Raw genomic sequence first — 16,193 nt, forward strand, 5'->3', positions numbered from 1 at the left:
GGCTTGATTCTAGGCTTAAAATAATTGATATAAATATTTTTGGAAATGTCAATGGGAAAAATGCATTGAGTATTTTTAAGTGGAACCAGGAAGTGGCCGCAACTGCTATGCCCTATTGAAACAAAGGCTGCGGAAGAAGCTGTAGAACTGTGATAAGCGTCCACGAATGGTTAATCCGCCCCTGAAGGCTGCCAGTTCCCACCTGATGTTGTGTGGGAGTTCTGATTGGTCCAGATCGTACTGAATAACTGCTAGTTTGCACAATGTCTTGAGACTAGGACTTAAGTCTAACACGTACAGGTCTGTACAGGACTTAAATGTAGGGTAAATGATTTTCTTTGGTTAAAATAAGTGTTAAATAGCTCTATATTCTGATAGTACTCATTGCTATAGAGTGTTTGAGAGCTGGAGAGACGGGGAGACTCCTGTTACTGAACAAACACTCTATAGCAATGATTACCATCATAATATAGTGTGTTTGCTTGCACATAACTCACTAGAATTTAATAGTACTGTTTTGAATGAGGAGAAGACTCGGTGGAAACTGACCACGTTTCACTGTCTCAATTTCCTCTAAACAACTTTAACCTGTTTTCCAGGTATTATATATCTGCTACTAGGTGCCACATCCTGGTACCTGTAACAGAGGCGCAAGAGTCATTTTATGAACACATACTTGTCTAACGTTGGAAACACCCTAGCCATAGTCATACAATGTGGCAGAAATACCAGTGCTGCTTGTTCTAAACTGAATGATGTTTCTACTTACATTTTTATAGGGAACCTACAAGATGGCCAGTGTTCCTCGTGACTACTGTCTTATCCTTGAAAATGAGACATTCACAGATCCAGAGCTAGAGAAGCGGAAGGGTACTGAAAAAGATTCTTGTGAGTATTTCCAATAAAAAAATAAAAACAATTCAGTTGTTTGATATTAACAGTCACACCAGTAATGTTAGAGCATACAGCAAAGTACTCAAACCTAAATGTTATCTCTCGTCCTCACAGTGAGGTTGGCGGGTGTCTTCAGCTGGCTGGGTTTCACAGTGATCCTGTGTAAGGATAAGACCAAGGCCCAAATGGCTCAAGTGCTGAAATTCTTTGCCAGACTTCAGTCGGCCTTGCCAAATCTGAACACACCAGAACTGTTGAATTTACTGTAGATCTCAAGCAGTGGTCTGGCACGGAATTCAGCGACGCACGGCAACTACATGTGCATGGTGATGGCTTTGTGTGCTGCATTCTGACCCACGGAGAGAAAGAGGGTGTTTATGGAGTGGACGGACAGATGTGTAGTAAATATGGCTGGTAATATCACAGCATATGTACACAGGACGTAATTATTTCATTAATCATATAAATATAATTTATTAAATAATTACAATATAATAATACATACATATAGATATATATATATATATATATATTATTATACTGAAACTTACGTCACTGTAATGTAACGTGAGTTCTTGACAGGTTTATATAAATGTCATCAATCAGAGAGAGACACCCTTTAACTGGTTCAACAAAAGAGACCAAAAATCATTGCTTCCAAGTTACAATAAAATGGGTTTATTCAGACTTCACAGTTACAAGTATTTATAAAGTAAAGCTTGGGAAACCGAAACTTATGTTGTGTATGCGGTTAAATGTGGGGAGAGAAAAACACAGGAGAAAGAAAAGTTACAGAGAGAAAGAGACATAATCACATTGGGAATGCATTATTGTAATACCTTCTGAGTTATACTCAACTATAACAGATATTCTCTTGTAAACACAGTAATGTCGCCTTAAGATTTATGCACAAATCAAATTGTTAAACACACCTTTAAGGTCCTTGCACACTGGCGTTTTTTCGGTGCGTTTTTTCGGTGCGTTTTAATATCCGAAATTCGCAAAAAAAAACGGCACGCACAACATCCTTGCACACTGCAGTCCGATGCGTTTTATTTAAATTCGTGGCAATGTTTTCGCAGAACGAAAACAAATGGAGTCCTCAAGCAGTGATGACGATTTTGTGGTCCTGTCACTTGTGAAAAAAAGAAAAAGGAAAAGAGAATATTGGGTTCATCCTATCCTGACATTTCGTAAACAAGAAGGAGAGTTTCACACTTTGTACAAGAAGCTGCGGCTTTATCCCGTCCGTTTCCGAGTTGCTTTTAGGATGTCAGTGGGTCAGTTTGATGCTTTGCTAGCAACACTGGAGCCACATATTGAAAAGACCACCACAAACTTCCGTGAGCCCATAGATGCTGAACAGCGGCTGGCAGTATGTCTACGGTAGGAACACACACACACACACACACACACACACACACACACACACACACACACACACACACACACACACACACGCTAAAGTGCGCTGAATCTGCACTAGGCTATTCACTTCAGGATACACTTGACTACAGCCTAAAAACATGAAACATATAGACGAGATGGGTGTTCATTGTTGTCCTGTGATCAGCTTATCACATCTTTCTACCAAAACTGATAGTCTAGGCCAGGGGTCTTCAACGTTTTTCAAGCCAAGGACCCTAGCAGAGAGAGAGAGAGAGAGAGAGAGAGAGAGAGAGAGAGAGAGAGAGAGAGAGAGAGAGAGAGAGAGAGAGAGAAGCAGGGACCCCCTCTATATTGCATACAATTGTGTTGCAGATTAAACTCTTTTTTTTTTACTTGGTCTGCTCTTTTCCCCCCATCTATAGCATAGCCTATACCTCTTTGCCAAAAATAGCCTACCTACAAGCTCACAAGTCTCGCAGCAGGAGGCATTGTGAGCTTGTAGATCTGCTATTTTTGGCTACAATTCTCCTCAGTGGTTCAAGTGGTCAAATCAGTGGTGTCGTGGAGGCCACACGGGGTAGGACGGTAGATAGATCGTTCAAAGCAAACTTTTAGTTTCAGCTCTCTATAAATCATGGCATAGTAGTTTAAAAACGAGGCTAAAAAACATTTCCTATACAAACATGTTTCCTATATAATTTAAGGTAAAATAAAATGCGCGCGTGCCGTGTGCGCGCGCGGGACGTCATTAAAATGCCGTCCCTCCAGTAAAAAAAAATCACGAACCGCTGGGTAAAATATTTATATATCACACAAAGATTTAGCTCTGAGGACCCCCTAGGGGTACCGAACCCCCTGTTGAAGACCCCTGGTATAGGCTATCACATGTCACCTAGCTCCGACGGAACCTCTCCCTCCGTTGTATAGCTCCGAGATGAGGTTTGTAGCAACCACTAATGTAATAACGGCTCATAATGTAATAAGGGCTCATAATGTAATAAAAAAAATGTAATAACAGCTCATAATGTAATAAAAAAAACGAGCGCATAACGTAATAACGGATTTTTGAATAATGTAATAATGTAATAATTTGTTACATTAACAACCTCCACATAGGAGGCTCATAATGTAATAAAACCTCATAATGTAATAATGTTTCATATTTTGGGTAAGTATCATGGTAGTAAATCAGTATCATGGTCAGTATCATGGTCAGTATCATGGTCAGTAACATGGTCAGTATCATGGTCAGTATCATGGTCAGTAACATGGTCAGTATCATGGTCAGTATCATGGTCACCATGATACTGACCATAATACTGATAATGATTATTATGATATAACACTTTACTTTTCTCAACAATATGAGACATTACATTATGAACTTTTATTACATTATGAGCCTCCTATGTGGAGGTTGTTAATGTAACAAATTATTACATTATTGAAAAATCCGTTATTACGTTATGCGCTCGTTTTTTTATTACATTATGAGCTGATTATTACATTATGAGCTGATTATTACATTATGAGTTTTTATTACATTTTTTTTATTACATTATGAGCCCTTATTACATTATGAGCCGTTATTACATTAGTGGTTGCTACAAGGTTCCTCGTTTCTTTCCACTTTACATGTTTCTTATCCCTTTCTGCACATCTTATCCAAAAAGTAAAGGTTTTCTGAAACGCTCACAGATGTTTTAAGTTCTAGCTGGCAATAAAATCTATCCAACGAGTTGAAAAAAATATTTAACTCGCTCCTGTCCTCAGCCGGTTACATGTTTTTAAGACATTGCGCAAGAGTTGCGTCCGTAGAGATAACATTACTGATTCCCCTACTGGTCAAATATTGAATTGCATCTTCTAGTGCAAAATATTATGGAACCGGCTGAGGACAGAGGCGAGTTAAATACTTTTTTCGACTCGTTGGATAGATTTTATTACCAATCGACATCAAAATATACTTAAAGTACCAAAAGTAAAAGTACTCATTGTGCAGAATGTCCCATTTCACAGGTTCAAAATATATAAAAGATCTGCTATCTGCTTGTAGATCTGCTATTTTCAAATGGCCGAAAGGGCTGATGTGATTAGTGTGTTTTGTAAAACCATAATAATCAAAATCTACAAAGTAACTAAAGTTTTCATATAATAGTAGAAAAGTACAATATTTTCCTCCGAGATGTATAGTGAGGTAGAAGTAAAAGTATTGAAAATTGTAAATACTTAAGAAAGTAAAAAAAAAAATATATATATATGTACAGTACTTGAGTAAATGTACTTAGTTACTTTACACCACTGCTGTCAACAACACCCCAGTAGACCCAGTCATGCATAAAGAGTGAGTTCTCTCATTGCTGTGCACAAGCCATTTACAACTTATTGACATCAATTTATGAAGCTTGTTGAAAACATAGAACATTCATCTTTTATAACAGGGGTATTCAACGTTTTTCAGGCCAAGGACCCCTTAGCTGAGATACTGTATAAAGCAGGTACCCAGTGGGCAAATGGCCAGCCCATCTGGTCTATTTATTAATAGATTTTTATTTTTTTATTTTATTACATATATCAAGTGGTTAAAATCCTCACATAAATATTTGGTGTCCCCCCTGTAGTAATTCTGAGGACCCCTGACTACCCCTGTGTTATAACAACATTTGCATGATTTCAGATATCTAAGCACTGGGGACTCCTTCACCACCATTGCCAACAGCTACATGATGGGCATCTCCACAGTGGGAAAGATAGTGAGGGAGACTTGTGACCAAATCTGGCTGCAGCTCAAGGATCAACACATGCCACCACCAAAACAGGAGATATTTCAGCACACGGCCAGGAGGTTCAATGAAAGATGGAACTTCCCTAACTGCATTGGAGCCCTCGATGGGAAACATGTTAGAATTGAGGCCCCTGCTAACACAGGTTCCCTTTTTTACAACTATAAACACACTTTTTCCATCGTCCTCCTGGCCTTAGTAGATGCCGACTACCGCTTCCTTGCCATCGACGTGGGGAGCTATGGTGGGAATAGCGACGGCGGCATACTCGCTGATTCTGCCCTGGGACAGGGCCTCCGGCGTGGAACATTGGGTGTCCCACCCCCATTGGAGCTACCTTCTGCGCCTGAACTGGGGAGGGTCAATCACGTCATCGTGGCAGACGAGGCTTTTCCAATGAAGACATACCTGCTCCGACCCTACGGTGGAAAGCGCCTTGATGAGGACAAGCGCATCTTTAACCTCCGCCTGTCAAGAGCGCGTCGCATCTCTGAAAATGTGTTTGGCATCATGACTCAGAGATTCAGGGTTTACAAAAGGCCATTTGAGTTGAACCCTGACCTGGTAGACAGCGTCATCAAAGCAACCTGCGTGTTATGCAACTACCTGCGCCCAGGGGTGGCTAGCCTGCACGATGACCGATTTGATGATGGTGAGGGCAGCGCGGCTCTGCAGGATCTCCAGAGGCCAAGGGGCAACCGGGCATCTGATGAGGCTTTTGACATTCGAGACACTTTCAAGACATATTTTGTCTCACCTGCTGGGGAGCTACAATGGCAGTACGACCGTGTGCGCCGTGGACTCACACTCTAGAGGACAGGACAAATATATCTCTTGGACACATGCAGCAATGTCATTAGAGATAGCTAGATAGATATTCATATTCAATGAACACAGTTGGCATAATTTCAAGTACTGTGAGCCAAGTCACTTTAGCTATATATTGTACACACAACACTGCAGACATTTTCAAATCAGTTCAGACATTACTATTGCCATTGTTATATTTTGCAGATTCAAAGCTGAACCACTAAAATGAATTGTTTTCACATTATTGTAATTTCTGTATGTACCACTGAATCAAATTGTTAGTTTAGTGTACCAAACTGATATTGTATGTTTATACACACACAGAAAATGTACTGTATATATACACAGTCACACACAATACATTCTGTACATTGTTCTGCATATTTAATGGTGTACATAAAGAAAAAGAGCAAAAGACTAATTAACTTGTTTCTTGTTTATTTTTAATTCATAAATACATATTTAACTTGCTGCTCAGAAGAGCAGAATCTGAACCAGTGCAAAGACGTAAAAATACATGTTACCTTAGCCTAATAAATATGAATAAATAAATAGCTGATAAAATAGCATTTAAATGTGGCTACTCTAGCCTATATTAAATATTAATAAATAAATAGTTGAACAGGAATGAAATAATAATAGAATTTAAATGTGGCTACTCTAGCCTATATTAAATATAAATAAATACTGTACATACATAGCTGAACAGGAATGATAAAATAATAGCATTTAAATGTGGCTACTCTAGCCTATATTAAATATTAATAAATAAATAGTTGAACAGGAATGAAATAATAGCATTTAAATGTGGCTACTCTAGCCTATATTAAATATAAATAAATACATACATAGCTGAACAGGAATAATAAAATAATAGCATTTAAATGTGGCTACTCTAGCCTATATTAAATATAAATAAATACATACATAGCTGAACAGGAATAATAAAATAATAGCATTTAAATGTGGCTACTCTAGCCTATATTAAATATAAATAAATAAATACATAGCTGAACAGGAATGATAAAATAACATTTAAATTTGGCCTCTGGAATTTTTGTGAAAGAACTATTCAAACATTTGATTTTAACATAATATAAAGATATAAATAAGTCACAGAGAGCGATAGGTTGACTCCTGGCCAAATTGCGGATAATAAACCCCTCCAAAGGCAGCATCATGAACCAATTCCTGCATCTTAATTTTTAGCATGGACATTTTCTCTGGGGGAAGTCTTCTCATGGTGGGGGCCAAGCTGTTGAGAAAAGTGGACACCTCATCAGTTTGCAGGTCCTGCCAGGTCTGACGCTGCTGTCGCTCACTCTCTCTCTCCTTCAATTTCATTTCCTCTCTTGTTTCTCTCCACTGAAGGTACCTCTCTAGGCTGTCATCACTCTCTGCCTGCCTCTTGCGTTTGGCACCTCCGCTACCTGAAGGGGTTGAGCTGCTCCCCCCTGAAGGGGTTGAGCTGCTCCCCCCTGAAGGGGTTGAGCTGGAGCTGCCCCTCCTCTCTGCCTCCATTGCTACACTGTTGTTCTCCCTCTCTGTCTGTGTGCTGTCACCTTCTTCCATTTCATTTTCCTCCTCCTCGTCATCATCATCATCATCCCCCTGGATGTTACCATCTGACCTGTTGAAAGTAGTTATGTGCTATCTGAGTTATGTGCAGCTAATACATTACACTCTGCTGTAAGCGTCACCACTGTTGTGGTGCATTTCTGGATAGCCTACGTTACCTTCTCTTTGCAGTAGAAGCACTCAAGAAGGACAATGAGTCGAAATGCTTCCACTTCTTTTTTTTACTAGCCCCCTGTCCACTTCTGCCCTTTGCTGCTCTCTTCTCTCGTGTGTACGTGTCTTTCAGGTTACGCCACTTCTCCTTCACTGCTTTAACTAACGTCACACAAAATAGTACATTATATAGTACATTATATTAAAAGCCAATAAGCATGCAAGCAACTTATATGAACTGTTTATGACTAGCAACGTTACAACGGGTGTGCAATGAATAGCGATACCCCAAACGGGGCTGAATGAATTAATTAATAGCATTAGCAGCAAGCTAAGCTAAGCAATCAAGCTAGCCCTAGAACACAATCACTACTACAGTATATTGTACATCATTTGTTTTTCTATCAGTACCTACCATCCTGGCTTCCAAGCTCTTCTGCAATCCTCTGCCACAGTCTGTCTTTATACTCCGAGTCTTTATAGTCGGAACGTTGCTTTTCATAAAGCACTTTGTGCGGTTCGACGAGGTTTATAAGCTTCTCAGCCGACATGGTGGACTGGAGTCACAACAAGTATGGTGGCTCAGGATGGACACAACACTGCTCAAAAGGCGAACGACAGCTGCGGAAAACGCAAAATAATCGACCCTGGTCCGAAAAAAATAAATACGGACGAAATATTCGGCGGCAGTGTGCAAACGTCATTGACATTACGCGAGGTCGATTTTTTTTTTTACGTGCTCCGAAATTCGCCCCGTTATTCGGCCGAAAAGACGCACCAGTGTGCAAGGACCTTTAGACCTGGATCCTGAGACTCTGGTTTCGGGAGAAAGATACACAGGCGCGCCCTAAAGCCCAACTTGGCACTATTCTAGTGAGTGGTCGCAGAGTGCGGGAGGCTCAGTGTAAAGGGTGACTGAGCTCGGGTCGCCGAGTTGACCGCGGCGATGTCCTCCTGGAGAAGGGCGCACTGATGCTCTTTCAGTGCTCGCTGCCTCTGGGAGACGAGAGTAAGGCCGTGGTAGGCCTCCGTGCGACGGGGACTTGGGTGTCCCGTGGATCGTCTCGTTTGCAGAGTCAACAGTGGGTGATTACCCTCCTCGTCGTTGGTTGGTGATGGCAGAGCCAGGGTGAGGGGAATGGTCCTCCCTCGGCGGCGGCAGCGCCAACAGGAGGTCCCGTCGGGACCTTCCTCCTCAGTGGTTCCGTATTGTAGAGCAAAGAGTAGAGGTTGCTTGGGGTCTTTATAGCCCAAAATCTCTTTGAAGTGTTCCAAGTCAATTTAATGTTAGTTTCTTATCTTGATGGGCCAGGCTTGCTTACTCTGGCACAACGGGGGGAGGAAAGCCCTCAGCTGCACTTCTGACCTAGGTCAGCCTGGGCCATCTCATGCAGTTCAATTGCACACAAAGGCATACATCTGGTAATACAGCACAGTAATATATTTTCACATTATTGTCCATTATTTGTCCATATGTTTCTTTATGAAGTCACGGGCAGAATGTCTTTTTGTGGCGAAACACGGTTTCCAATGCACTAAAAAGAGAGAGAGAGAGAGAGATAGAGAGAAAGAAGGGGTTGTGTGTGGGTAGTGGGTTTTGGTCATTGGAGAGGTGATGCACGTCACCTCTTTCTGAAGTGGGTACTTTCAAAGCCTGCCGTGGATTTAGGAGAGCACAAAACTCTCTCTCACACTGTGAGGTGTACCACACACAAGCCACACATTCAACAAGTTGCTGCCAAGACCGCTGCCCGTGTAAACCTCCTGAAGAGACTGGCTGGCACTGGGTGGGGTGCAAACTTCACCACCCTGCGCACCTCTACCCTTGCCCTGGCATACTCTACGACTGAGTATGCCGCCCCTGCATGGAGTCACAGCAGCCATACAGCCTCTATTGATGTTGTGCTGAACACCGCCATGAGGCTAATTAGTGGTGCCTTACCATCAACCCCTGTCGAGTTCCTCCCCATACTGTCTGGCATCCCACCTCCAGAGCTCCGTCGAAACTTCCTGACCTTGAAGCTGGCCAGCAAGAGTGCAGATGAGCCAAAAAGCCTGATTCCCCCGCCTGCTGAATATGGCCACCAGAGACTCAAACGCAAACACTTCTCCACCGAAGCTAGGAGACTCCTTACCACGAGCCCTCCACACCCTGGATGGATCCTTGACTGCTGGAACAAGCAATGGTCCAAGTCAACATCCACGTTGAGGAAGTTCATCAACTCTCCTTCAACCAACCCACCTGGGTGTGACCTACCACGGAATGCCTGGGTCAACCTCAACAGACTTCGGTCTGGAGTAGCAAAGACCCAAATCTACCTGCATATGATTGGAGTGTCTGTCACTGATCTCTGTGAATGCGGAAAACCACAGACTGTTGAACATATTATCGATGAATGCCCAATCTTTAAATCACCACATGGAGTCAGCGGCCTCATTGAACTGGATGATGATACCACTTCTTGGCTGATGTCCCAATTGCCTGTGTAGCCCTACACGAACGAACGAACGAGGTGCCTGTAAGGTGGCACTGCAAAGTGAACGACACGTCACGCGGCCCGAACTTCTAGTTTAATACATTGTTACACACCCTTTTAGCCATGTTTAAAGCAGCACTATGTAACTTTCCTCTTCTACCCCGGATTTGAACCCGGTTTCCTGTGCAAGTGCTGAAATTCTTACCATTGAGCTTAAGAGCCGACCTGCTTGCGCACACGCACACGCGCGCACACACACACACACTCACACACACACACACACACACACACACACACACACACACACACACACATATATATATAATCTCTATCATAAAATGTTTAAGTAAAGTTTACTTGATTAGAACATGCTTAAACATTTGACAATTAAGGTCTAATTGTACTACAATTGCTGCAAAACCTGTCTATACAGTCATTTTGGGGCATAAAAAAAGGAGTTGACGGATAGAATTAACTTGACCTTTGGTTCTGTACTTGTTCTGCTATTGTTTTCCCCTCTACACAAAACTTCTTTGCAGAAAATAGCCGATCTACAAGGCAATGTGTTGTCTGCTTTTTTTTGGCAATTGGTACCCCCATAATAGGGATGCTAGGGTTCAAGTGTTTTTTAAGTTCCTATCACAAAGATTTGGCGGTCACCCTGTAGGAGGACCCCCTGTTGAAGACCCATGGTCTATTTGGTTCCATTTGTACACCATCTGATTTACAGTAAAGGTCCATTCGGAGCCCTAGTGTTCCCCGGACCCAACTTTACGTGGATTAGTTCACTTGCATAGCAAAATCCTCAATGTTGTTAATTTACTCCAGGAGATTGTAAATCAACCCTTATGAATTAAATCAATCAATCTGTCTCTTTCTCTTTCTCTCTCTCTGGTACTCTTGTATAGGATGCCTGGAAAAACAACCAAGAAGTGCCCAAACTGCCAGGCAGAAATGGGGGTGGCGAGGAAAAAGTGCCCCCACTGCAAAACCGAGCAGCAACACAAACAGAGGTTAAATGACGCTCGGGACAAGATGGCTGCCGACAAACTAGGCTACGTGGCGGCTTCATGAAGTTCCTTGAGCCCTTTTACACTCAATGGAACTCTGTATTTGGGCCAATTTTGAGAGTGCAGAGGACTGTAATAATGGCAGAAAGTTCACAGATAATTATGTTCACATGCCAAGTTTGAAGTAAATTGTTTGACTGGGTCTCGATATATGCAGAGGACAGGCAGACGCGCACACACATTTATGGATGGATGGCACTTTGTGTGTGGAGTTTGGGTGATCCACTTTGTCTGATAAAGGACATGTTATGTGCAACTTTCTGTGTTCAATTTTGGAAGTGTACGTTATAAATCACTAAACGTCCTGCTTACACCACCTCTGTCATAATTGCACATATGCAGGACAAGGTCTCATTTAAAATGAGAGCCTCACAACACGAACAAAGTCTTGATAGAGACAAAGCGGATAACCCAAGCTGTCTGTACAGGTGCAATATCGATGATTTATATCGCAGTTTAATCCAATCAGGACTTTTCTGTTTTCTGAGCAAGCTGTCAATGGAGGGTATCACTAATTAGATGCAGAAGATGACATCTTTGCAGAAGATGGCATTTAATTTGCTTGCAGTTCATGCACAATATAGCAGCTTCCCGAATTTGTTGGACCAGCATGGAATAGAACCTTTTATAGGTCTAATGGGTAACCCACTAGTTTAGGTCTAGCTGCTGTGAAACGGGTGTGTGTTCTCGCTGAAGCAATCAAGTGGTCCTCAATGTGTAATACAGCTTGTAGCGGCCCTTGGATTTGAATGATGACGAAGGTGGATGGTTTCAACGGGTGTATTTATTTTTCTTCAACACAGAATGAAGCTCTGTCAAACACCGTGAAAACTATAAAAATAGAAATAATCAACAATCATATTAAATCATTTCATAGTTTCACTCAACAATAAAATCAGTGCATTTCAATCACTTTCAAAGTACGATTCAACAATAAAATAGTTAATTTATAGTTGAATATAATTCAGTGAATAAATGCAAATACCAAACGAAAATGTACCATAACCAAATCAAAATACCAGACAAATTAATAGATCCCAAATTAAATCAAAAAGAAAATCTAAACAAACAATCAAGGGAACACTCCTGTACCTCGCTCCGCTATCCAGGGGTGCTATGGGCTGCATACAAAACCACCTTGGCATCAGGTAACTCAAGGAATCATTTCGTTGCACCAAGTCACAACAGACACTGTGAACAATATATAAACAACCTTACTCAAAATGCCCACTTAAAGTGCAGAATACAGGGTTACAGGTAACAAGTAGGCTACAGAACAAACAAACAAACAATCCGTACCGTGTCGGGCTACGTTGGTGTGCAAACGTGCGTCTCTCTGCTCTGACCGTCACTGAGTGAGTGGATCTGTCTGTGAAGCTAGCACGCCTCAGATAAGGCCGGTCAAGTAACAGGAAGTGTCAAAATAAAGGTAGCTCAAAATACACAGGAAGTGTCAAAATAAAGGTATCCCAAAATAAGCAAAATAATAACAAATTAACTTCAAACTAAAGAAACAATTGAAGTTAAAAAGACAAGTGTCACAGACACTTACACTCCCCCCAATCATGTTACGGGGTAACTCGTTCTGAGCAAACATGATTCACAAAAAACACATAGTTTACAGGCTTGATAGAGGTTTGAGAGGATGAATTGTCCAGTCGTTCACGCTCCTTCCAGCAGTTATTTCTGATATTGGACACGTAGTCATCCTCCACATTCTTCTCAATTCTCTGCAGGGCTGAGCCCTTGTACCCAGATTTTAAATCTCTAGTAACATAATAGTCCACTTGCAGGTTTTCTGTCTGCCATCGTATGGTCTGACCAGTGGACGGTCTGTAGTAGAGGCTGTAGGGGTGTGTGGACACCATCAGCTGACTGATGGATACCAGGATCAACACTACAATGGGCATCAGTTGGATGAACATGGAGAAACCACCATCTCCTCGTTCCTCTGCTCTCTCTTGTCTGTTCTGAGCGGCTTTCCCTGCTGCCTTGCCGGTGGTCCCTCTGCTTTTCCCAGAGTTGTCACCTCCTCCTCTCCTGTTCACTAATCCTGACATAAAGGTTGTCTGTTGCTCATCTCTTCCCTTTTGTAGAGCTGCGACCTCCTCCTGTAGGTGGCCTTCTGTCTCTTGGCCCTGCTGCTGTGCTAAAGACAACTCCTTCTCTAGGCTGGTCTTCTCTACGCCCCACTCTGCTTGCAGTTTATGCATAAGTTCCTGTTGTTCTGTGACCTGCTGCTCAGCACTCCTGAGTCCCTTATTAGCCTCTTGCCCTTGCTGTTCCAGACCAGCTATTTGTATGCCTGTTCTCTCTTTGTAGGTTTTGGACGACTCCTCTTTGTGTCGTAGAAGTGTTTGCAGCTCAGTGACACTAAAGTTGGTTCTGAATATCTGTGCCTCTAGAGAGCTGATGTTGTCTGCGTGGGTTGTCCGTGTCTGCATTAGTTCCATCCTGGCCTCGTCTAGTGTCTGCTCCAACTTGGACTGCCATCTTGTTCATCCATTCCTGATCCTTCTTTTCCAGGGCTAGAGCCATCTCCTCTGCCATCCTTTCTCTGCTGCCTTGTTGGGACTTCTGTTCCTGAAGTTTCCTCATGGAAGAATCCTGATGCTTTTCTAATGCAATTTCAAGCTTCTCGTTGGTCTTCTGCATAAGACGTAGCTGCTCAGCGTAGTCTGATGATTTGGCCTCAAGCTTGCGAATTTGATCGTTCTTTCTGAGGTCATCTCTTGAGCTGTCAACGTCAGAGGTGGCAGAAACTCTTGTGAACACTGTGTGCGTCATGGCGGAATGGATCTCCTGACCTAAATGGTTGTTTGTGGAAGTAGACTCCTTCGCCGTGTCTCCCGCAGGTCTCCCTCTGTCGTCATGCAGGCAGGTAGGATGTTGTCGATTACACGCGCCACAAGTATGTCGCCTCTGGCATTCTTTACTACCGTGTCCTTTCCTCAGGCACGCGAAGCAGAGATGGTTTTCAAGGATGTAGGTTTTCTTGTCTTCCATAGATTTTTCCTTAAAGATGGGGCATGTAGCCACGCCATGTGCTTCCTGGGCACAGATGGGGCAGGTGAATGAAGGCTTGGGGTTGTTATTCTGAGCAGTGGTGTGGAAAGCACTGGTTCTTTTAGGTGTTTTGTTCTCATCCGTGGGCCTGCGATTCACCGAAAATGGAGAGGCAATAGGGTTGCAGACAATACTGGCTTCTGTTTGAAGGAACTTGGTGAAATGTGAGAAGCTTGGATAGTCGCCAGATTCGTCTAATTCTTTTATGACGAGTCTACTCCAGCGACGAACAATCCACTCCGGTAATTTTTGAAGGATTTTATGATTCTCCTCACAATCGTTTAGTATTGATAGTCCTTTAACATGTGGCATTGCCTCAACGCAGCTCTGGAGGAAATCAGCAAAGTCTCGGAGGGCGAGAGGGTCATTAGAGCTGACCATGGGCCACTTTGTTAGCTTGTCCCGGAAGGCTCTTTGAACTATGAAGGCGTTTCCGTATCTCTCCTGTAGAACTCTCCAAGCTCCCTGGTAGGCATCCTCAGAGTTTCTATAAAAGAAACCCTCTACTGCTCTGAGGGCTTCTCCGGCCAGGTAGTGTTTAAGATAGAACATTTTTTCACTAGCAGGTAGAGGCTGTTTGTCTATTAGTGCCATGAAGGACATTTTCCAGTCTATGAATTGTAATGGCTCGCCAGAGAAGGTTGTTGGTTCGGGAGCAGGTAGACGGTTTATACTGAGTGAGTTTATAAGTGATTGAGCGAGACCGGTGGTGTCCAGGGTAGCTGACGTGTGACTGAATGTTTGTATGGGCTGAGATGAGATGGGTTTAGGTTGGGCACTTGATAGGACATTTGGAGGAGCGGAGAGTGGGTTGTTGTGGTGTTCAGAATTGCCTTCGAATCTTTCGTATGCTTGGACCCGTGCTGCTGCTACTCGGATGTCCTTTTGTGTTTTAAGCTGTTTTAGTTTAGTTTTTGCTTCTTGGATTTCCTGCAGGGCCTTGGCTTCCTCCTGGTTAGCAGCAAGATCTGCCTCTGCATCGGCTCTCTTGCTAGAGGCTTTGGAGGAAGTTTTAGAGTGGTGGCTGGAGATGGAATTTGAATCGTCAGTGTTGACTATGGAAGGGGGTTTTGGGTGCAATTGGCCGGTTCCACGGGACTGTGTCCGTTTCTCTGTGTTATGGGATGTTTCGGAGATGACTGTTTCAGTGTTGGTGTGTCCTTTATGGAGGAGATCTCTGATTGTTTATATCAAAGAATGGGACCCGCACACCGTCTGGATCTTGCAAAAAAATGTAGCTCTTTATTTAATCGACGTTTCGGTCGTTAGACCTTCATCAAGACAGACTATCAAATAGTCTGTCTTGATGAAGGTCTAACGACCGAAACGTCGATTAAATAAAGAGCTACATTTTTTGCAAGATCCAGACGGTGTGCGGGTCCCATTCTTTGATATAAACAATCAGAGATCTCCTCCATAAATTGCACATTTTTGACTTTTACGCACCTGTCGCTAACCCTTGGGGTGTGCATCGGCCTCCTTCACAAAAGTGTTGGTGTGTCCAAAAATAGAGCCGTACTCCTCCTTATTTAAGGCCATTCTGACACGTACCTTTGCGAGCTCCTCATTAAAAGGCCTGTCAAGGGCTTCCAGGTACTTGTCAACTATCTCACATATCTCTGCTGTGACGATTATGCAGGCATCCATTCTTTTGACGATGTCCGGTGTGGCAGTGCAGTTGCGTTGAATTGATTTATAATGTTGACTTATTGCATCATGTTGCTGCTGAACTGTTTGCTTGATGTCCTGGAGGATTTCTTCAGAACAAAATTATTTTAATGCTGTTCGGCCACTTTTTGCTGAGTGCGTCCAGGTAGTATATGCCTTTGTGAATGCCTTTTCAGATTTCTTGGAGTTCTCGTCGTGCAGTTGCTGGCCCTTCTCGGTTGGGATTTTTTTGCGGGTGCTTAATTCAAACTGATGTTCGTTGGTCGCTGTTTTTCCACGTTCAGTAGCATCTTGTGTGCCGACTG

General features: G+C 42.8%; 1 protein-coding gene across 1 annotated transcript; it reads left to right on the top strand.

Moving 5' to 3' along the window:
- Positions 1-1,935: 1,935 nt before the first annotated feature.
- LOC311034544 (uncharacterized protein) lies at positions 1,936-5,879 on the top strand (the record flags this gene model as incomplete). Its single annotated transcript, XM_084042424.1, has 2 exons — positions 1,936-2,280; positions 4,961-5,879. Exons 1-2 carry the CDS (start codon positions 1,988-1,990, stop codon positions 5,877-5,879), a joined length of 1,212 nt encoding a protein of 403 aa, XP_083898550.1. The 5' UTR covers positions 1,936-1,987.
- Between the last annotated feature and the right edge of the window lie 10,314 nt (positions 5,880-16,193).

This window comes from Gymnoscopelus microlampas (assembly GCF_963454915.1).
Source record: "Gymnoscopelus microlampas genome assembly, chromosome: 19".
In the NCBI taxonomy this organism is placed as follows: domain Eukaryota; kingdom Metazoa; phylum Chordata; class Actinopteri; order Myctophiformes; family Myctophidae; genus Gymnoscopelus; species Gymnoscopelus microlampas.